Source organism: Nipponia nippon, unplaced genomic scaffold (assembly GCF_047370975.1).
Source record: "Nipponia nippon isolate SJK-2023a ecotype South Korea unplaced genomic scaffold, ASM4737097v1 scaffold_12, whole genome shotgun sequence".
Classification (NCBI taxonomy): domain Eukaryota; kingdom Metazoa; phylum Chordata; class Aves; order Pelecaniformes; family Threskiornithidae; genus Nipponia; species Nipponia nippon.
Window position 1 is genome coordinate 21,840,931 of NW_028262313.1, and position 22,753 is coordinate 21,863,683.

Below are 22,753 nucleotides of genomic sequence, written 5' to 3' on the forward strand. Positions count from 1 at the left end.
CTAGAAAAGCATCTCTCAAGTGCTCTATATGCAATGTCAGTCAGTTTTTCAGTATCTCACTAGGGTTCTTCAAATCCCCTTTCCTAAGAAGACCAGAGTAGGTTCTTCAACTCCCGCTGCAGATTTTCACGTCATTATTTTCACCAAAGTGTTTTATTTTGCATAATTTTTTCTAAATTATTTCTATTTTTTTTCCTAAATATTAATGTGAAGTCATAGAGACAGACACCCAGTATAGCAGTCATATACTAAATTTTATGATGCAGTGGAAAACAGTCTGTATGGGATTGTGGCAGAAGGAGTGCTGGTGATCAGTAACACCGAATATAGCAATTAAATTTATTACCTTAAAAGTTAGCTAATGCTCTGCAGGAACTGCTGATGTTTTTGTTTAAGTATTGCAGGTAGTTCTTTTGCATAGTTGATGATTAGCCTATATTAGTATATCGTTTCTGTTAGGTGAATTCATGAATTACGAGTTCATAAGGTACTTCTAAAACTTATTTTGAAATTTAGGCAGACAGGACTATTTTTTTTAGATTGCAGTTTTAAAAACTGAAGACAAGATCAGAAGGTAAATCTATACAGTTCTTATTAGGTTATGTTTACAGAGGAAGATGTGAAATTCTACCTCGCAGAACTGGCCCTTGCTTTGGATCACCTTCACAGCTTGGGAATTGTATACAGGGACCTGAAGCCAGAAAAGTAAAGTAAAATGTATTTTACCACTATTATGTGTATTTTGCTTGTTGCTTTGCATTTTCCACTATAGTGATGCAAAAAATTAAAAATATTTTTGTTAGACTATGTAAACAAACATAAAATGTAAAAAATAGATCTGTGATTTACATGAAATAGTATTGACTTGTTAAATTAATAACTGAAGTTGGAGATCAAAATTGTTAACTGTTATATTTTAAATGTTATATGTAAACATTCCTCTTTATGTGTATTGGTGAATGTGAATTTTAATTTTCAGCATTTTGCTTGATGAAGCAGGACATATCAAGTTAACAGGTAGGTAACACTTATTAGTATAGCACTTTCTGAACATATTTCTGTATAAGCTTTTCATTATAAGCCTAAGATATGTATAGTGATGGCTGGAGTACGTGTGAGCCAGTATTTAGCTGTTTAGAAATTTTTTTTAGTGGAGAGACTTTTTATAATAAATCTGTATCCCTTCCCTATATAATGATTCTTCATATAGTATTAAGTACTTTTATTTTAGGTAGTCAGAGACTGTATCTGATGGTTTTGGTCATTTACCAGATCCTGATGTCCATGCAGGTTCCACTGAAGTTAGTTTTCGTGTTGGCTAATATTTGCCGAGATCAAGTTGCAGTGTCAGCAGCAATATTAGTGTAAAGCGCAGATCCTAATTGCTGTGGTTAACATAGAAGAAATGTATTTGAAAATACAGAACCAGACGTTGAATGTGTTTTTTGAAGGAGCTTTAGGTGGTGGTGGGTTAGTAACTAAAACTATCTACTGTTCAGGTTAGAAAGTGAGCCTGTATCAAGATTTACTGAGAAATGCCTTTTAACTGGAGAGCAAGAGGTTATAGACCCGGGCTAAAGTTGCTGATTGTGAGACTTTTAAAAGGGAGCAGAGGTGCTTCTGGTGTAAAGAGATTTTAGTGCACAATAAGACTTCTGAAATACTTTTTTTTTTTTTTTTTTTTCTTTTGCATTTCTGGATTATCACTTTTAAATGGATATAAAATTGCAGAAAAATGTTCTATGAGGAACAATTAAAATGTATGTTCTAGGAAGTGATATATACAAAAGACTGTCTATTTGGAAACCAAATTATTATGAATTTCTGAAAGCTTTAAATCACATTTAAGGTGATGCTTTTCTATTATAAATTTAATTCTATATTTTGATCTATAGATATGGCTATTAGATTCCAAGAGAAAATGAAGTTTTTTAAACTCTCAAAGACTTGTTGGAATAGTGGTGATGGAAATCATGTTTCTAAAATGCATAATTCTTATAATTCTGCATGATATATTTAAATCCAATTCAGTCCTAAAATTCTCGGTTCCTTCTGAAACTGGAAAGGAATAATTGATGGGATTATTGATTAGCAATCATTTCCCCTTTGAAAAAAGGGACGCTTGGGAGCCTCGTCTTGAGAGCGGAGCTGATATCAAGGACTTGCGTATTTAGTGGCATTGTTCAAAGTAGGAGGAAAAAAGTATTCTGGGAATAAAGTGAGCAGATATGCAAGACTCCTGAACTTGAATCGGGTTGCAGAACCATGTTGTCTTATATAACAACAATATTTTTAGTCTGATTTTATTTATTCATCATTCGGTAATACTAGACCACGCAGACTGTGTTCTCTTTGAAACTCATTTTTACTTCTATCCAATTTTTTGTGTGAATAAAGCAGGCAGTAAACAATCAAAAGTTCTCATTTTGTCTATCTTAAGGCTCTAAATGTGTAATATATCAAATATTGACTTGTCATTATTTTGAGTAGTAATATTGATGGTTAATCATCATTTAATATGACTTATAGAATGGTTTTGGTGGTATGTAGTAAACTAAATGTCTGTGGTATCTCTAGATATCTGCAGTTTCTTGTGTCATGAAGAGCTAGGATAATCCCATAATATTCCTGAAATCAAGCAAACAAAAGCTGTCAACGCTTTGATTTTGAAATACCGTTTACAGTATTGTTTTTGTTTTTTTTTTTTTTCTGAAGTTCTTTACTGGCTGTATTCTTGTAATGCTGTTGTTGTAGACTTTGGACTCAGCAAAGAATCAGTAGATCAAGAGAAGAAGGCCTATTCTTTCTGTGGTACTGTAGAATACATGGCACCTGAAGTAGTAAACAGGCGAGGGCACAACCAGAGTGCTGACTGGTGGTCCTTTGGTGTTCTCATGGTACTGTATGCTTCCTTGCTTTCCTTGCTTACAGGTCACAAATACACTGCCTATGTCTAACGTGAACTAAAGTGTTTAGAATAAGCTTGTCCAGATCTAATTATGAATGCTTGAGTAAGGGGAAGAGAATTCAATAACTGAATTGCTACTGAAATAGCAACTAATTTGAATAAAACTTACCTTGCACCTGCTTACCCCTGTGAGGAGTACTTATCAGGAACCACAGAAATCGTACATATAGTCCATTAGTAGTTTAGAACAGTTGTAGTCAGTGCGAAACTGGAGTTTGTATATTTATTTTGCATGGTTCTTGATAGTTAAAGAAAAAAACCTGAAGACTTGGTTTGATGGAATATTAATTGCCTTTTTGTAAGAGTAAGCCTGTTGAATGAATACTGGAGCGGAGCAGTGAAATCAGACAGTACCTGCTAGCACTTACGCCTTTGCTGTGACGGGTTAGAGCATCGGGCCGAAATACGCATATTGCCATTAAAAGTAAAGTACTGTTTTAGGATTTATTCTTCCTGCTGTTTTCATGGTACAGCAGCATCTAAAACTAGGTTATGGAAGGGATTTTTATTACTTTTAATTAAAGTAGCTTACGGATGTAAAATATTCCTACATCATCATTACATGACGCTTGCCACTTATTATCATGTAAACTGCCAATGAAAACAAAATATTAGATTTGTGAACTTTTTTTGATAATCTTTTAAAAGCTCAAGCCAGTGTGCTTAAGGTAGCAATAGGGAAGAGTACAGTACTTAACGCTTTGTTTGAGCAGTTGGGGGAAGAAGTGTTGATTTAGATTAACATTTGTTCTTTTCAGTTTGAAATGCTTACTGGTACACTACCATTTCAAGGTAAAGATCGAAATGAAACTATGAATATGATACTGAAGTAAGTATATCTTCTTACTTTTTGGAAAGTCAGAAAACGTAATTTTTAAACGTGTTTTAACAGCTTGTTATAATTCCGTGTGCTTGAAGAGCATTAAGCTAGAACAGGAACAAAAAAGCTGAGCCCCCCATCCCAACAGGGTTTAGATCACGGACCATGCAAATACTGTTAAGTATCTGCAGGAATTAAAATCTTAGGGATGAACTTGTATTTTCATTATAGGTGTGTAATGAAGATAAAAACAGTACAGTGAATTAGAACAGCATTATTTACCACTCATGTGGTTATGCTCCCTTGCTACTGTTACAGCATACCTTATTTTGTAAGCTATAGTTCATTAGGTGTTGCTTTGTGTACGTATATATGGAGAGTGCACTTACGTGCTCACATCTTTCATATTCAATTACCCCAGTTACAACAGAAGTTGTCTAACAGGACAAACTGGGTAAACTGGTGATTAGTAAGTGAAGTTGTTGGGCAAATGTTCTCATCTTTGTGCTTAGCTAACAAAGATTTTTCCTTTAGACCATGTGCAGAGCCTTGGGCCTTTTGAGGGAGCGATAGTCAGGGAAGGGGATGAGAGAAGCTCCGTTCTTAACGACATGCGGCAGTTTGAACTTACCCTGAGCATGAGCTTATAGTGATACCGCCTGTGAAAGCGGATGGATTTGATCACTGGCCTCACTTGGAGCTCTAAGTGATACTACAGTTCTGCAGAAGAATTTCTTGCCTTAGCGTGGCTGTTTTCATAAAATAAGCTTGGTAAAGTCAGTAAGCTTTTATATAATGGCTTAATGAGTTCCTTCTTGAGGCTCTTGCTTCAAGAGGAATATTAACAATCACTTCAGGGGTAAGTAATTTGGGATTTGGTGAATCTCTCCTGGCATTGATTCTGGTAGAAGTACTTTGGTGATCACTTACTGGTGACGTGAAGATATCTTTGAAAATACTGTGTATTCCTGAGATAATTGTTTTACTCTATTTTAGCCTAAAGCTTGTTCTGGGGGCTTGGGTGGGGGTTGGGATTTTTCGTATGGTATGGTGGGTTTTTTTGTTTGTTTGAGTTTTTTCATTTTTTGAAAACCACTCGTATAATGTGAAACTTAAAAGCTGATGAGTTAAATGTGTACACTCTACAAGACTTTGGAATAGATCCTCGATACATCAAATTGTGCAATGAAGTCTATGTAGACAATTTTTGGTAAGATACATTTCTTCCTCTTACTTGTTCTCTGTTTTCCTTTAGAGCAAAACTTGGAATGCCTCAGTTCCTCAGCCCTGAAGCACAAAGTCTTCTGAGGATGTTGTTTAAAAGGAACCCATCAAATAGATTAGGTTGGTTCATTTATTTGGATCTTTGAAATAAAAGTAGTTGGGTTGAGTTGACTGTTTAAGGAAAGTAGTTACTAGAGACTCTGAAGCTCCGGATGGTCAGTAAGATTTGGGTTTAGATACCATTTCTTGTTAGCTTGGATCATGACTTCCTGGGTTTGGCTAATGAACGATTACTTTCTTGGACCAATCACTCCTAGCAGTGAGCCAAACCTTTGACAGTGTCAGAGCAAAGAATATCAACAGTCGTATTTGTGGCTGACTGGTACTCTGTTTGAGGCCCTGATGAGGCGTACCCTACTTAATTGAGTATTTTACATCCTTGGAATATTTCTGTATTTACAATTCCTTCAAATAACTGTGTCTATGCAAAATTTTTAGAAATGAGCTAATTTTTAGTGCAATCTTCTTCAAAGACTTTGCCCAAAAGTGTTTTAAATACAGTATTTTCTTTGTTCAGGAGCTGGTTCAGATGGAGTTGAAGAAATCAAGAGACATCCTTTTTTTTCTACTGTTGACTGGAATGTAAGTGCAAAATTATCTGAATGATAACTGTTTTTAATTTTCCTATATGTTGTAGCATTATAAGTGTTTGCATCTCAATAGGGCACAATAAACACTGCAGTACTGCTGACTGTTACATTCTGGCTTCTACTATAATCTTACTTGGCATCTGGAGCTGTAGTATTTATCGTATAGAGAGTATTAATTATAAATTGAACATTTACTTTTTAAATAATTAAGAGTTGCAACATTCTAAAGCTTAAATTGTCCATTAGAGCATTTGTAGTTGGGAGAGGATGCTGGTGTTCCCTGCGTGCAAGAATCCTTCTCTTCAGTAAGTGTCCGTCTAGTGCTTCCATGCAGGGCACAGAAACTCACTGTGACTGTAGTTCTCCGACTTCTCTCTAGTTAGCCACAGCACGTTCCTCTTTTATCAGTCATATTCCATTCACAGTTGAAGTATTGACTCTGGTGCTCTGAGATGATCAGAAGTCTGTACGAGGTCATGATTGCTTGCTTACATTTTTTAACAAGTACCTTGATGCTTTTCCTCTGCAGTTCTCTAAGCTTTTAAGATATGTTTCCTGGAAACATTCACAAAACTAAGATGCTCTATATCAAATAAATCCACTCTGAAAGCACTCCTTTGCTATAGTGGCTACAAAGGGGTAGACGCAATAAATAAGACATTGCTGTGCTGACAGGACTACCTGCAATGCTAGCCAATATTGTGCTCAGCTGTTTCTTTAAAACCTGTTGGCATTATCCTTCTCTTTCTCTCTTGTATTTACTTCTGAGATGGTGGTTTTCTAGCTGTGTTCGTGCAGCATCTACCATAGAGTCCTGATGAGCAAGTAGAGTTTTCAGTAACAGCAAAACCTCACTGTTCTATATGAGTACGCTTTGTAAGAGAAAGCTGTGTTGTTATGGCTTGATTATCTACTTTTTTTTTTTGTAAGGGACTGACATTGAAATAAATACCAGCAAGGAAGTCTGAAAGATCTGCAGTTCAAACTCTTTATTTTTTTTCTTTTTTTCCCCTAATTTTTCTTTATTTGACAGTGCTTTGTATTTATTTCAATATAGTGGTGTTGATAACCACTTCTGTATTGTATCTCTTTATTTGTTTGGGATGAATTCAGGTCCCTCTTCCTTGGTTGGTTTTTTTGCAAAAAATAGGCCTGAAAGGATGAGAGAAATGCCAAGAAAATGTTCTCAGAGCTTCCTGAACTTTGCATGGGGCTTCGATATCATTTGACATGGAATTTTCTCTTCCTTAGCTGTAAATGGGAGTTATTGCTGATTTGAGCTCACTTGGGCAATGTGTTTTTCTAAAGCGTGTTGAGTAAAGGAGGGGAAAAAAAGGAGGAGCCGTTGCTCTGCTCTCCCTTCCTTCCCTCTGACTGAGCTTAGTAGATTAGGAAAAGCCTGGAATAGATCTTTGAGAATTGGCAGTTCCTTGCCAAGAGGGACACGCCTGTCACTCGTAAGAGGTCTTTGGGACCCCAAACAGAAAGGTAAAGAATGTATTTTCTATCTTCCCTTTGGGGTGGGTTTTTCAGGGTTCTGACAAAACAGCAGTGAACCAGGTCCAAGATGATGACAGAAGGTAAGATGCACTATGGCTGTTCCATCTTCTTCTGAATAAGCCGAAGATGAACTAGTGATGAGTAGCAGCCTGCTGTTGTAGTTTTAAAAGTACAGACCTGGTAGATGAGGCAGATTGAGAAGAATAAGGAAAAAGAGCTCTGTATTGTTTGACTTGTTTGGTAATGTTTCCCGTAGCATTTCGAATCAAAGGTACATGAAAGTAACTCAGTCTCTCCGTATATGTTTGTGGTTTTCTACTTGATATATATTACTCATTCTTTCAGAAAACTGTTTTAATACAGCACTAACATTTGAGTTGCTTACCCTTTAGCTTGGCAAAATTACAGCACCCATGGAAGTTTTATCCACTCTTAATTATATGACTTTGTCCTTCTACTTTAGAAACTGTTCAGAAGAGAAATTCAACCCCCATTTAAACCTGCTTCTGGAAAGCCAGAAGATACCTTTTGTTTTGATCCAGAATTCACAGCAAAAACACCAAAAGGTAATTGTGTATGGTTATAAACTGGTGAGGTTCGTGGGAAGAGAGGGGTCAAATTAATGTTACAAGAACAAGCATACGAAGAGAAAAAGTCAGTGACAAAATTAAAAGGGTGCAAGAGGGTTCCCGTACTTTGAAGGAGTTTGTTCTCCTCAGCGGGTTCCTGTTCTTTGAAATATTCCACTAAACTTTGGTTCACCAACAAAAAAAAACATTAACAGCTGAATTATGGTTTCTAGTTATGGTTTAAAGTCAGACACGCAGTGTTTGAGGGGGGAAGTATTTAATACTAAAAGTAAACTAAATTTGATTGCAGCAGTGATTATTTTTAAGGTCAGTGTTCCACTGAAAATGACTTGCTTTAAGTAACTTTCTTGAGCCTATTAATTATTATTATCATTATTAAAATTAAATCTTAAAACTAGCATTATAATAACTTTTTTCATTGAGCTGTTCCTCTCACTACCAATGCTGAATTTTACTTTACTCTTGAGAAAACGGTGATTCAAAGGTAGAGAAGGGTGGGGAAAATGTACAGTGGACTGGACACCTGTACTACTAGATCAGTTGCAAAGGGATCTCAAATAGTTTCAAGAAGCTTAGGAAAATTTATCTTTAAAATATGCCTTAGATTATTGCACTACGAAAATCTCCAAGTAACTGAACTTGGAAACAAAGACAGTAAGTGCAAACACTTGTTGCTTAGTATGCTTCAAGTTTCACTTCAGGTTTTCTTTTGTGCATTTTTTTTCTTTACTGCTGCATCCAACTTCTAAAACCAAGTGTCATGTTTGTTTGGAGAATGTCTATGGTTCTAACAGGCTGTACAGAATTATCAAGCAGTGCTTACTGTGAAATTTCAAGCAGTGAATTCAGAGGTGCACATAATGTAATCTGAGGAAAACTTAGTTTGAATTATTCAGTAGCATTACTAATTGAATATTCTTGTATTGCCTCACTTCTGCCTTGCCAGCAGCACACATACCTCTGAAGCAGCAAAATCTGTGGGCCCTCTTCTTTGTGATGCAGTCCTTGAACATAAGCCTATGATCTTTATTTCGTTCTCATAAGTAGTGTTGTGCTTCAGTAAACTTCTTCCTAAAAACATGTATTCGTACCTTAGTTCCTGCAGTGTTTTGTAGTTTTAGATAAAACCCAGGAATACTTGCATTGTGTTATTGAAATAAGAGAAGACAGATAACTGACTAGAAGTCTTATTCAACATCTGGCGTTGCCCTTGTTTGCTTCCCTTCCCTCAATGTTTCTTCCAACATCTCTCTCCTGAATGTTGAAAAATAGCCTTGCTAGGCTTTAGCCATGCTAACCAAATGTGTATGCTACTAGATTCTCCGGGAGTCCCACCTAGTGCGAATGCGCATCAGCTCTTCAAAGGATTTAGTTTTGTTGCAACTACTACTGTAGAAGATCATAAAATATCACCACTCACCAATATACTGCCAATAGTACAGGTAACATTTTATTTTTTGGAAAACTTTTGACATGCCAAAGATTGACCAATATTTAGTGTTTACAGTCTGTTCTTTTTTGGCTGGGGAGACTATTATAAAATGTGCATTACTAAAATGCTTCCAAGGCATATTTTTAAGTTTTAAAAAGTGAATTGCTGTTTTTCTGGAGGCAGAATTCAAAAGGGAAAGAGTGGGCAAGCAGAAGAAAGTTCTGCTGCTGGGAACAGTATTGTGGCAAAGAGCGCCTTGTTGCTTTAAATGACGGCTTGTATGTGTTTGTTTTTTAAAGCAACTTCATGGAAACAGCGCACAGTTTACTGATGTCTACGAACTGAAGGAAGATATCGGTGTGGGTTCCTATTCTGTTTGCAAGCGATGTATACACATAGCTACAAATATGGAGTTCGCTGTAAAGGTACTTTGAATAAATTTCACTGTGACAGTTCTGAAATTATTATGTAGTAGATTTGTAAATAAGTGCATGAATTTTCTAGTTACCGTAGCTGTTTATATGCTGTCAGAGATGAAAAACAGTGTTTCTTCATTTGTTTAAATTGCATATTGGCTTCTATAGCTCTTCTTTTTGTGGGCAAAGTTATGAAGAACTGGCTTTGCAATTACAATCTTGAAGCCTGAAAATATTGTACGATGATGAGCACACCTGAAATAAAGTAACATCCACAAGGGTAGAACTGGGCTTTAGGGAAGTAGTGGTGCTTCAGACAGTTCATTGTATTTCCTTGTCCATTGGAGCAGAACAGACTGCGTTAATGATCCAGTTTTAACTGGCAGCAAGGATAAAGCAAGGAATGAATAAACAGGTGGGATGTGAAGCTGGAAGATGACTTAGTCATGATTAGTAAGAAGTAATGAACTCTAGAAACCTTTTTATTTTGTTGTTGAAGTGAGAATACAAATACAAAAAATGTCTTTACTAAATAGACTTTGTTTAGCCAAGTTGTTTTTCCTGTTGCTATATTTTGCAGATAATTGATAAAAGTAAGAGGGATCCCTCAGAAGAAATTGAGATTCTCATGCGTTATGGACAACATCCAAATATTATTACTTTAAAGGATGTATGTACCTCTTTTTCTCTGCTACCTCTCATTACACAGTAGCCAATAAATAAATATAGATGTAGGGAGTTTACTGGGATTTATTAAATTTCTTTTACATAGTAAAATATATCAGAGGAGTAGTACATAAAGTGTTGAGTATTTCAAAACATGACATTGTCCTGATATTAATTTTTTCTAAATGCTGTTTAATGAACTTGAAGTGAGAAATGATGTAAAGGTTAGAAATGTCCTATTTCCTCTTATTTCAAATGAGTAGCTAATGTGTTGGTAATCTTAATCTGAAAAAGCAGTTACATGTCGTCCTGTATATGCAAAGTGCCAGCAGCTAAAAATTGTCCATGGAGGGGAAGAGCAACAGGGAGTGGTACGGCTGCTCTTCTGTTGTAAGAGAAGTTTCTAGACTGAAGAATTTAATTCTGAGTCATTAATTAGCAATTGATTACCTCAATGTCTCACAGAATGACACATAAGCTTTCTTATACTTCATGCTTTAAGGCTCCAGAATTGCAGAATTAAATTTTTCAGGCCGTGCTGTTTGTGCTTTGTGTTCATATGTGAACAGGTGAACAATCTAGTCTGTAATTTTTACGTTTATCAGGATGTATAATTATAGATGATCTTTTTTAATATATATGTGTGTATTTATGTATGTATGCGCTTGTCAAACTCGTCATCAGGTGTATGACGATGGTAGATTCATATACCTTGTCACTGAACTGATGAAAGGAGGAGAGCTGCTTGATCGAATTCTCAGACAGAAGTTCTTCTCGGAGCGAGAGGCTAGCGCTGTATTATACACAATAACTAAGACTGTGGACTACCTGCACTGCCAAGGAGTGAGTAATTTTTTCTATGACATAGCTTCTTTCACACTTCTTAAAATTAACAAATGCCTTTTGTTACGTGCTTTGGTTGGCTTGTTTTTACGGCAGAAGGGAAGAAGATTTCTGAGTGTTTTATGAAAAAGGTGAATAATATAAACAACTCATCCTGTTATTCTGGCAAGCCCTTTCGACTTTACTTTTACAGTTTATGAAACAGCAGATACTTGTTCTCTTATGCTTGTTGGCAAATGGTTGTGTTAGTTCCAGTTGCATTATGAGCCCGTAGGCTTTTTTACGACATTACTTGAACTGGAATCTTTTGTTACTTGAAAGTTATATAATTGTGTAGAACTGTTAATAGGTATATTAAACTAGAGAATAGTTTTTTATAAATTGCAAATTACGTACAAACAGATGTACGTGCGACTTCTAAATGATAGATTTTAAAATTTCTTTGTTCAAAGGTAGTGCATCGAGACCTTAAACCTAGTAATATTTTATATACGGACGATTCAAATAATGCTGATTCTATCAGGATTTGTGATTTTGGATTTGCAAAACAACTTCGAGGAGAAAATGGACTACTTCTAACTCCATGCTACACTGCAAACTTTGTGGCACCAGAGGTATCTTAAACTGTCATGTGTCTTTTCTGTGCTGTTTTTGATGCGAGTACTTAAACTTTTTAACAGTGCTTAAAAAAAAAAAAAAGAAAAATTCTGCTAGTTTTCCTTAAATGTAATTATACATACTTTCTAAACACTGATGCATATGTTTATAATAAACCTGCTTTAAAAATAGCAGAATCCACCCTCAAAAATAAGATGTAAGCCTGTTGAGAATCTTAAGAGATGATGTTCTGTGAACAAGAAATATTGTTGATAGTTAATGTAACCTGTATATTGAAAAATAATTAATGAAGCTTCTGAAATTACCCTGGGATTGACTTACACTTGCTTAGGCTGTGTGTAGTGGTATTGTTTCGGGGTGGTTTTTTTAATATATGAGAAGACTTTAACACTCTTTGTTTTATAGGTTCTCATGAGACAGGGATATGATGCTGCTTGTGACATATGGAGCTTGGGTGTTCTTCTTTACACAATGTTGGCAGGGTGAGAAATATTTCTTAGCTTTTTTGTTTACCTAAAATTCCAGCATGCTGCATGAATCCATGCTGTCATTAAAATTGTAAGATATTACCTCGTTGATTTGGATGCAGAATGATAAAGACACTGAAGTGGAACAGGAAGCTATAAGTAAACGCGTACATAAACTAGGCTTGTCTTACAGGTGGGTTCAAGGCTTCTCTCTTCTATAGTGCATGACTGGGGGATGCCAAAGACTCTCCCCAGTTTCCAGGAGAGAATTTAGTCTGTGAAAGTATGTGGTGGTTTTCTTCTTTCTCCTTCTGCCTCTTGTCCTCCCCACCTTAGTACCTTTGCAGTCCTCCTTCTTGTATCTCCTGCCACAGGCTTGAGTCCTGGCCCTTTTGTAGAACACACTGGCTTGTAACCTCTTAAGTTTTCTAAACCTCTGAATTGTACTTCCTCATGTAAAATCACCACCACTACCGTTTTGTCATCAAAACTCAGACCGATGTATGATTTAAGTGCACGTATGCAGATATTGGGCAGTATACTGTTTGCATGCTTAAGAAACATTGCCTGAACAAAAGGTATGGCAGGTCAAATGTATGGGGGAGGAATGGTCCAGCATGAATTCCTGTCTTTCCATTTTGTTCCTCTTAAGCTCATCAACTGAAAGACTGGGATAGTTCTTAAACCTCTGATGATGCTGGTCGATCTCTCTTCTATGCACAGCTTTCAAACTACTAAGATAGAATGCATTAAGCTTAATTATTATTGTTTGCAAGCTAATTTGAAATCTAAGGGGTATTATGATGTAACTATTTAATCAGAGTAAGATTTGAGTTTTACAGTTAAAACTTGGTACTAGTCTATGATCATAGGAGATGCCAGAACATTGTAATACTCTTGATAGTATTAAAAGGTGTATTTAAGTGATTCAGATCAGTTTTCAGATTTGCCAATTTGGTTCTTTTGAGTTTGTTGCAGTAGGATTTGTAGAAAGTAAGCCAAATTTACAGGAAACCCTGTAAACTGTTACAAGCCTCCAAAACTCACTTAAATAAAAAACTGTCATGAAAATTTTCTTGTAGCTTTTCCCTAAATGGTAGATGTGTGTACATTGTGCTCATTCTCTGTCTAATTAAATGCACACACCCTACACACGATATTACTCCAGCTTTATTGGGCCATTCTGCTAGGGTACTGTTCCAGGTTTGGATTACTTTACCTGCTCTGGTAATCTAGCATAAGTTGTGTTTATGAATCACTTCTATTTAACTTGAAAGCCTGCACTGATTAGAATGCATTATTAAGATATTAACTTAAGACATCTTTTTAGTCTGCATTTCCTATTTATTATACTTGATTAACCACAATTATGGGGAAAAGAAAATAATATAGTTTCGAAGATGAAATACTAATATAAGAAGTATTCAATAGTATGTAGCGTGTTTCTGTCAGCAGTGGGATGTCTACTCAGAATGATTAATGAGATTTTACCAATTTCTTGCAACTTGTTACCTATAACGAGGTGTTTTGTTTGTTTGTTTTCCTCTTTCAACAGCTATACTCCATTTGCCAATGGTCCTAATGATACTCCAGAGGAGATCCTGGTACGGATAGGCAGTGGAAAATTCTCTTTAAGTGGAGGCAACTGGGACACTGTTTCAGATGCAGCAAAGGTGTAAATGTGTTTTGTTCTTATATTTTTGTAGAATTCAAATGAACATCTACTGAACTTTATAAAATAGACTGGTCTAATGCAGTAGTTTGCCGTTATTAACTGCAAACTTCATTGCCATGAAGGCCACGTAGTCCAGTCTCCTGCTCAAAGCAGGGTCAGCTGTGAGATCTGACCAGGTAGCTCAGGGCTTTATTCAGTCTGATTTTGGAAACCTCCAAGGGAGGAGGCTGCACAACTTGCCTGGGCAGCCTTTTCCACGGCCTGACTGCTGTAATGAGGAAAAAGCTTCTCCTAATTTTAAACCAGAACATCTCGTGTTTTGCTTCTATCCTCTGTCTCCATTCCTTTGGACATACTGACTTAAGGAGTGCAATTACCTCCCTTGGTCTGCTTGCTGTGCTTCAGCCTGGGATGCTGTCAGCCGCCTTGGATGCCAGGTCACACTGGTAGTTCAGGTTCGGTTTGCTGTCTACCACCAAAACCTCCCGGTCCTTCTCAGCAAAGCTGGTCCCCAGTCCGTCAGTCCCCACCTTGTACCTTGTGAACAATTTCTTCCTTTCCAAGCACAAGACTTTGCATTCGTCCTGGCTGAATTTTGTATGGCTCTGGTTAGCCTGTTACTCCTGCCAAGGTACCTTTGGACAGCTGCCCTGCCCTTGAACTCCTTCGTTCTTTCCCCATGCCGCCGGTTTGGTGTCCCACTGCAGACTTGGCAAGAGTGTGCTCTCTTGCTTCCCCCAGGTCACTGATAAAGATTTTAAATAAGATAGATCCTAATATAGGCTTTTCTAATCATCAGTATTTTTTTTGTTCCTTGTTTTTATTGGACCAAAACCAGGTGTTTGTGGGATTCCCTAAATGGAAGGATGACTTTTTACAGTTATCAGTTAGTTCTAGTAGCTAACCAGTCTTGCATTAATAGGTTAATTTTTTTTGTAGTGCAATTTCTTAAATGTCATTCAGCGCTGAAGTCATCGGGTCTTTTGTCTTTGTTAGTACTTCCAGCAATTAAACTAGTCCTTGAACAACCAAATATATCTGGATATCTTGCCAAAAATCTGGATCAGCTTGATTATGCAGCTGTCCTTTTATTTAAAGACTGCATCCCCGATCAATTGCTGTATGTGTCCTCTGGGTTTGGTGTTGGCCTGGTCTGTAGGTATCTTAGTCACCACTCTTACCTTTTATAAGGCTTGGCATTAATATTAAATCTTTTCCTGATCCTTTGGAACTGCACTATTTGTTCATTTCAGTAGGAGTGATTCAGAACACTTGTTGGCTGATGCTGTCTTAGCACAAGTAATTCACTTCTGTATATTTAAGAATGCTTAACATTTTGTACCTAAAACAAAGGGAACATTCTGTTAGCTTGTTCATATTTTGTGTTCTTTCAAGCTATTCCTGTCTCTGTTCTGTGCCCTTCCCACCCAGCTCTTCTTTTGACCAACATTGTAATTAGTAGCTTATTGCTAATGCTTCTAAACAGGCAAAAACAAGTGTCCCTTTCTTTTGGCTTTACTCTTTTATATAGCTCCTTGAAGGAAGAATTCTTTGGTAGTATATCACTATATATAAATTAAGTTATGATATGTAATTAGCAGACCCCAAATGTGTAGTATGAATGAGGAGAGATGTTTGCAAATCATAGCTTTCTTCCTTAAAATATGCTAAATTTTAATAGGATTTCTGGTCTTTTAAAGATTATATTAATAATAAACGTAAATATGAAACACAAACAGCAGTAAGTTTCTTTGCAATGAAGGCTTGCTCTGTTAAACTGATTAAATAGTACAACACATTGTTCTCAGACTTCTGTGGTGTCAAGGCACAGAATGATCCGATTTATCCGCTGGTTTGTGTGCGTGTGTGTGTTTGCATTGTGTTAAGCCCTGCCACATGGGGTACTTCTTTCATTGCTGCCATGCTTAATGCTTTAAAGTCTGTATGAGATTATTTTAACTAATAATATGTGTGGGTTTTGTTTTTATCTAGGACTTGTTATCACATATGCTTCATGTAGATCCACATCAGCGGTATACAGCAGAGCAAGTGTTAAAACACTCGTGGATAGCCTGTAGGGACCAGTTGCCGCATTATCAACTGAACAGGCAAGATGCACCACATCTAGTAAAGGTAAAACAACCTGAAGGCTGAATGTTGCTGGAGCTGGTGGATGCGCAGTGAATTGGGTCACTTTTAGAGCTCCAGGCAGAACTCTTTTTTTTTTTTTTTTTTTTCTCCTTCTTTTCTTTAGAAAAGAAATCAGCTTTCTTTTGCTTTCCCTAAAACATACATATTTAAGTTACATAAGCAAACAAATTATTGGCAAACTGATTTTTTAACCTGTGTGTAACGGAAGAAATTTTCCTGGGTGTTTTGTTTTCAAAGATTAAGGTAGCCTTGGCCATCTGGGAACCTGATAAGACAGTTCTCTGAGACTGAGCCTTCCGCAGGTCTCCTAGCATTCTTATTCAAGAAATCTTTTGGGATTTGGTTCGGTGACTGGCTCATATTATGCTTTCCTAACATAAATTAATAAACTACGCTATAGTTTTTCCGCTGGTATTTTATCTGTTTGTTCTGTATCTGTGTTTCTGACTTGTGACACAAAAACTTTCTAGTGTATGCAGACAGCTTTTAAGTTGACTTCATTAGTTTTGTTGGATTCAAAAGCAAGGACCTGTGATAGCCAGTCGTAATTGCGTTGCCTTCGTAAGTCAGGACCTGAATCGCCACTTAAGTGGCTGTGTTTGATAAATTGGTACTAATGTTGCTTGGAAGATACTAATTCTGACCCGCATTAAAAGGTTACTCCTACATCTAAGGTATGTAAAAGAAACACACAGGAAAGAAAATATCAGATACCCGTGCTTAGAAACCTGAAGGATTCAGCAATAAATGTTTTTTTCAAAACAAACTTTAGAGAATGTGTATGGCCTGTCATAAGTCCTGTTTTTTTTTTTTTCTTAGAGTTAATTAAGAATTTAATATTCAATTGTTTTATTTTCTGATAAAAATGACCTTTACAGCCTTTTATCTATTTCATTGTTCTCTAGGGAGCCATGGCTGCTACGTATTCTGCACTGAATCACAAGACATTTCAGCCAGTGTTAGAGCCTGTTGCAGCCTCAAGTTTAGCTCAGCGACGGAGCATGAAAAAGCTAACATCAACAGACTTATAGATCCACTGGGACAGCTTAGCAAACAGCAGCAAGGGGAAAATCCAATAAGTGGCTCTATTTTGCCTGACCTGTGATCAAAAGGCATCTACGGTTTCCTGCTACACTACTTGAATTCTGTAAAAGTCCTTTTTTTAAAAAGAAAAAAAAAATCCACAGGTTCATACTGTGTTGTTTTACAGGCCGTATCTGTTAAATTAATTTAAACGTCAGGTACATCATAACGAATTTCTCTACACTGTCCTTTAAGAGATCTGTTGCAAATATTATTTCACATTCTGTATAGTTTTGCTGGGTTCATTTAAAAAATGGTTTAGGGGACCGTTGCCAATGACCAAGTTGTACATAAAGTGTCAGTGTAAGTTTTCTTTTCTTCACACCTTTAGATCCTCTTGTGAAGGACAAATTCTTAATTTTGTAATTGGGCACTTAATTCATTCAACTTAATTTAACTTGTTCATTACTGTTATGAAAAGCTGACTAATGTATTGTGCCAGTGTTGAATGCATTAGTGTTAATTTGGAAGGTCTGTGTTTGCATGGTGCCGGTAACTGATACGTTTATGTGAAACTACAAACAAAAGGGATGCGTAAGATTCTGCACTTTACCCATAAACTTAATTTGATCGCTTGTGACCCAAAAGAAATGCTGGTTGACAAACAGCCTCTTACAAGAAAGTGAACGTTTCTAGTTGTTACCACAAATGGTATTGTGTCCTGCACTGAGCTGGAGAAAGTAAGTATGTGTATAAACTGTCAAAATTAAGGATCTAAATAATACTGCTACCACTTTAAGACAACATCATGCAATCCAATATTTTTTGTTATTTATATTGTCTATCCATTTGTACAATTATGATGTTACTGTTTCCTCGGCAGTTGTTTCCACTGAATATACCCGATATTAAGTTTGTTTGGCTTATAAGACAAACTGACACTTTATTATAACAAACTTGGCACGTGGATTTTATTTTTTATTTATTTGATTTTTATAGAACGTTGCTTCTATCTGAATCTCTCGCCGCATGTACAAATATTACAGAACATAAATGCGAAATTCTATTTGCCTAACTGTAGGGGTAGCTTGGGAAAATAAATAAGCCTTGCAGTGTGCCCAGATAAGGGAATTCTAACCAAGAAATTTCACAGTTATGGACACGTTCCTGACAATATCCTGTCGCCAGCACTCACTCGCCCTCTCTGTCTTGGTGTTAGGACTTCAGCTGGTTCCAAATGCTGCGATGGAGAGGAAATTCATTTTGGGGCCAGAGTTATCTCGGAGTTTTCTGACTCAAAACCAGTGCTAGCTGCTAGTAGACTGGGAACTAATGCATTCAGAGGTGATGAGCGTAAAAGTATTTTCAAAAGTTGCAGCACTACTGTGCAGTTGTACTGTCGCGGTAGGATGATACGCATTTGAAATACGAAGTATATTAGCGACCAGCAGTTGGACTGTGAACAGTTAGAGAATCCAAGTGACCAAAAATCACATGTAGTTCAGACGGATTTGCCATCGCGGAGTTTCCTGTTTCCGATACCTTTGGCAGCCAATTACAAGACAGCGGTGATGGCAGAACTCGGTGTTTTGAGACAGAAAAAAAAAGCTTTCAGGAGAATTCTGGCCCGGCTGCCAAGAGTGGCGGTAGTAACTCGGATCTTAAAAGGCAGAGGGTGCTGGCTGGCTTTTGCTTATACCTGTGAAGTACTTGGTGGCATTGGAAGTACTATTAGATAAGCTGCTTTATTTTGTTGTGGTGGGGGAAGATGGAAATTATCTGGCCAAATAGTTAGGTATGAATATATGTAGATTTGAGACTTAATGAATATAGCAAACATAGGTGTGCTATTTGTATCATGCAGAACATACCCCATACTAAATTTCTTGAGTGTTTGATAGATGTTGGAAGCTTTAGGGGCCATTTGTGCCTGGTTTTGAGGTGCCTGTTTGAAATGCTTGAAAGCTTATCAAAGAACACACCTGCTTCCTGGGAAGCTTATTGTTCAGGACAAAATCTGCCCCTTATGCAGCTGGTTCATCCTTCTTTTCATTACTGAAGACCTTTACCAGCAAGAGTGCCTGTAAACCTCTTGTCTACAGTCTGTCGGCATAATTTTTTTTGTAAATTTACAAATGACTGCCAGAAGAACTTGAATTCACTGTAAGAAAAAAAAACGGCGGTGGAAAAAAGCCACCTTAGCCCAAGGTCAAGGTATAATGTGAGTTGAAATGTACTGGTAAGAGCTGTGTTGGGGATAGAGGGTAATGCGAGGCGTGGAACACAACTAAAATGTCAAACCTGAATCGTCTTCAGCTTTCCCGTAAGGTGGCAGCTGGTCTTTAATGGCTTTATTCATGAATCTTTTAACAGTGTTTATATTGGTATTTTCTTTTTAGCTTGCTTAGAAGCACCACATTATTAGCACCTTAAAAGCATTTTGCACAAAAGCAGTTGTAAGCAGCTGAAGGTACTTAAGTTCTTCTTGGTGTGCAAAACAAAGGTGGTAAGAGGAAAAGTACACAAACAAGATGGATATTCTGAGTCTTAGCAAAGAATTTAAAACATCTTCTATCACCTTATCCCTGCTGGTTTTCTGTCATCACTAGCCTTTAGTGCAAGCGGTACTCCTTGGGGTAAAAGCACGGTTTCAGTGACTGCAACATTACAAAGTTGTCTTATCACAAGGAAAACATGGACAAACACCTTTGTTATATCTGACAGGCCAGTGTACCCTGGTATGCCAATTTTAATCCCTGATTTGGGGGGAAAAGTTCACTTGCTGTGAATCTTTCAGCATATCCGTCTTTGAAACATTTTGGATATACAGGGATACAAGAGAGTTCACTTGCAGGTTACTCTTAGTGTATAGTACTTAATGATCATCATCTTTGTGATATTCCTTTTGGAATTTCTTGCATCCTTTTTTCAAACAGGTTTTGTTCAGTTAAGCGATTATATTAAAAAGCGGCATGGTCTGCTCACGAGTAGGGAGTTAAGTGTTTGAAATGGAAGAACGCTTACTTGAACTTGCTGTTGGCTGGAGTGAAAGGTTAGTGTAACTTGTCTCACTTTCTTATGGTCTTTGCACAGTTCAAGATTACCAACTAGTTACAATTCTACTACTTACTGATTTTTTTTTTTTTAAAGAGAGTGAAATTTCTTTACAAAGGCTTATAATTACAAAGGAATAGGTACGTATATATATTATGTATTTAGAGGAATTTCCAGAGAACTAATTAATAACTTCAATGATATAATATTTGGGATATGGCTTCTGTTACTGCCAGCAAAATAGCTTCTACTCCTCTGTTTGGTAATGGCAATTCTAAATAAGCGCTAGGTCTCAAGTGCATGTGGAGCCTGATGCATTCTCACGAAAGAGAGGAGATTCCCGCAGACACCAGCTATAGCTGGAGCAGGCTCATGACATGTTTTGCTGTTCTTTCACCCCTTGGATATCGCAATTTCTACCTTCAGTTATCCTTTTGATTTAAAAAAGCAAGGAACTCTGTTGTATTCCTGTTACATATCCAAAAACCACGCAGCGGCCTCAGTATCAGCCAGTGGTGCAGAACGAAGAGTGCCCGTACCCGAGAGCATGACCATGGGTGGATTCATGCAAGCCACTGTCGTGTGGCTTGTGTAGTCTCAATGCCGTTGTTCGCACGTGGTGTGTTTTTTTTTTTTTTTTCCCATTATGCTTAAAACTAGTAAATTCTCTTTGACTACGCAGAGACCCTAAAGCGTAGGTCGTCTAAACATACTGTCCATTTGAGGCCTATGTTGTAGCATGGTTTAATGTTCTCCTTGCATCCCGAACCTCACCCAAGTCAGTCATATTGAGCTTGAATTCTGTCTTCCATGTTCAATTCATTTTCCAAAGCTCATCTTCATATGTCTGATAGTTAAAATTACCTCTAGCAAACATCAACAATTGGGAGTTACTTGCAGTGTACTTCTAAACTGGCCATTTGCAGTGACAGATTGCTGCGTCCAGTGCTCAGCTCTCTGCCCTCAAGTGTTACAAATGAAAAGTTGAGATAGCTTGTAAGAATTGACTTAAATGAATTACACAATACTATAGTAATTATCCTGATTTGTGTCAGTGAAATGAGGCTAAACCATCAATGCAAACGTGGGGTTTATGTACTTCTGTAGCACTTAAGTTTTTCGGTCCTATCCAGAATTAGAAGTTTGCAAATATTTGTGGGAGGGAAGGGAGGAGCAGGTTTTTCTTTCTCAAGTTTTCAGAAGGCTTCCAAAGCCGTGGTAAGAGTCCTTATGTAGCCCGATGGGAGCTCTATATGATTACAAAAAAAAATTTTTCCTTGAAAGTTTATTCAAAAACTTTCTTGGGTATGTATTGGTACCGGTTGGTAACACGCCTGCGCTGTCGTTCGTGCCGTGCCACCCTGCATTGACACCCCTTTAGTTAAGTGCATTCTCAATACTGTCTGTCCCTACTTCAGTGTGGTTTTTAAATGTTTACTCCCCAAATTATGTTGTTGATAAGCCTACATTTTCCTTTGGGAATGGAAGAATGAATACACATTTCAAAAAAAACGAAACACCCTTAGTGTATAGCTAAAGCTGACTTGAGTATTATCATAACTTCTGTAATTAGAAATCCCCCCAAAATAATCAGTGACTGGTTTTTCATGAGATTTTTTTCCTATGTAATGAAAGCAAACTTTCTTTGAAAGCTTTAAAAGGTACTTAATTGATTATGTCTCTTAATTATTAAGATCTGGGCAATAGCGTGTTCCCGATAATGAGTTTGAATAACATTGAATCCTGTTTCAGAGGTTTTTTTTTTTATGTGAGAACTGAAAAGACGCTGAGGCGGATCTCCTTTGCAGGACGAAGTGTTCCTGCTTGGTGTGTTTTGCGTTAGGCTTACGAGGAACGTTTGCTGAGTAATTGCGTTGTCATACTATCCCAAGCACTTTGGCATCTTGCACTGATACTCTGATTAGAGCTCAGACTCTTCTGGCACGTGACTGGCTATAAATCTCAATATAGGAAAGGGCATTAATTGAAAACCGAGTGCAATGAATTACATGCTCTCCGAGGTACTTCAAAGATGAAACTATACAAAAGGTCCCCGTTATCAGCTATTGTAACTGTCATTTCTTTCTCTAAGCATATTGTGGATTTTGTATCATATTGTATTTATTTCATTTAATTTTAAAAACAAATGTTTTCTTTAAAGCTCTGTATATATTGACATTAAAGTTTGCATTGTACTACGTTCTCTTCTCCTTGTAAGGCTGAATCTGGTAGTGCATTGTATGGTATGTTGTTTTTCTTTGCACTGTGCTGCTAAAAGATACTATTGCCTTGAATTACGACATGCCAAAGACAACCTCAAAATTGTATTTATTTTTGTTAAACTTTGTGAATAATGATAAAGGTACAGTTTTAAATAGCTGGCAGTTCCTTGAGTACTAGAATAAAAAGGTTGCAAATTCATACTATTTTATAATTGACAAAAATCCATCATTTATGATTTGGAAGTTCATCAACTCCTTTTTTTAAATTGATATAAAAACCAGTGAGCGAACCTTCCTAAATTAAATGTACTGTCAATTGCATTATTTGGTAAACCTTGCCAAAAATCTCACATACATCAAGAGCTGTTTATAAATTTATACTCAGAGTCAAGTGTTTCATGCCACACTTTCAATAAAACATACATTCACTGATA

At 36.9% G+C, this 22,753-nt stretch overlaps 1 protein-coding gene across 5 annotated transcripts in view; it reads left to right on the forward strand.

The window, feature by feature from the left end:
- RPS6KA6 (ribosomal protein S6 kinase A6) overlaps positions 1–22,753 on the forward strand; it is a 44,199-nt gene extending 21,446 nt beyond the window's left edge. For 2 of the 5 annotated variants that reach the window (XM_087749156.1, XM_087749159.1), the window contains 16 exons: positions 599–705; positions 980–1,017; positions 2,716–2,897; positions 3,727–3,797; positions 5,044–5,132; positions 5,590–5,654; positions 7,626–7,728; positions 9,070–9,194; positions 9,484–9,609; positions 10,181–10,270; positions 10,951–11,109; positions 11,562–11,723; positions 12,133–12,209; positions 13,750–13,867; positions 15,862–16,002; positions 16,926–22,753. In XM_087749156.1, coding sequence (XP_087605282.1) covers positions 599–705; positions 980–1,017; positions 2,716–2,897; positions 3,727–3,797; positions 5,044–5,132; positions 5,590–5,654; positions 7,626–7,728; positions 9,070–9,194; positions 9,484–9,609; positions 10,181–10,270; positions 10,951–11,109; positions 11,562–11,723; positions 12,133–12,209; positions 13,750–13,867; positions 15,862–16,002; positions 16,926–17,051 — 1,779 coding nt within the window. In that variant the 3' untranslated portion in view covers positions 17,052–22,753. Of the gene's footprint in view, positions 1–588; positions 711–979; positions 1,018–2,715; positions 2,898–3,726; positions 3,798–5,043; positions 5,133–5,589; positions 5,655–7,625; positions 7,729–9,069; positions 9,195–9,483; positions 9,610–10,180; positions 10,271–10,950; positions 11,110–11,561; positions 11,724–12,132; positions 12,210–13,749; positions 13,868–15,861; positions 16,003–16,925 lie in introns of all 5 variants that reach the window. The other 3 variants (XM_087749158.1, XM_087749155.1, XM_087749157.1) reach the window with 2 other exon arrangements.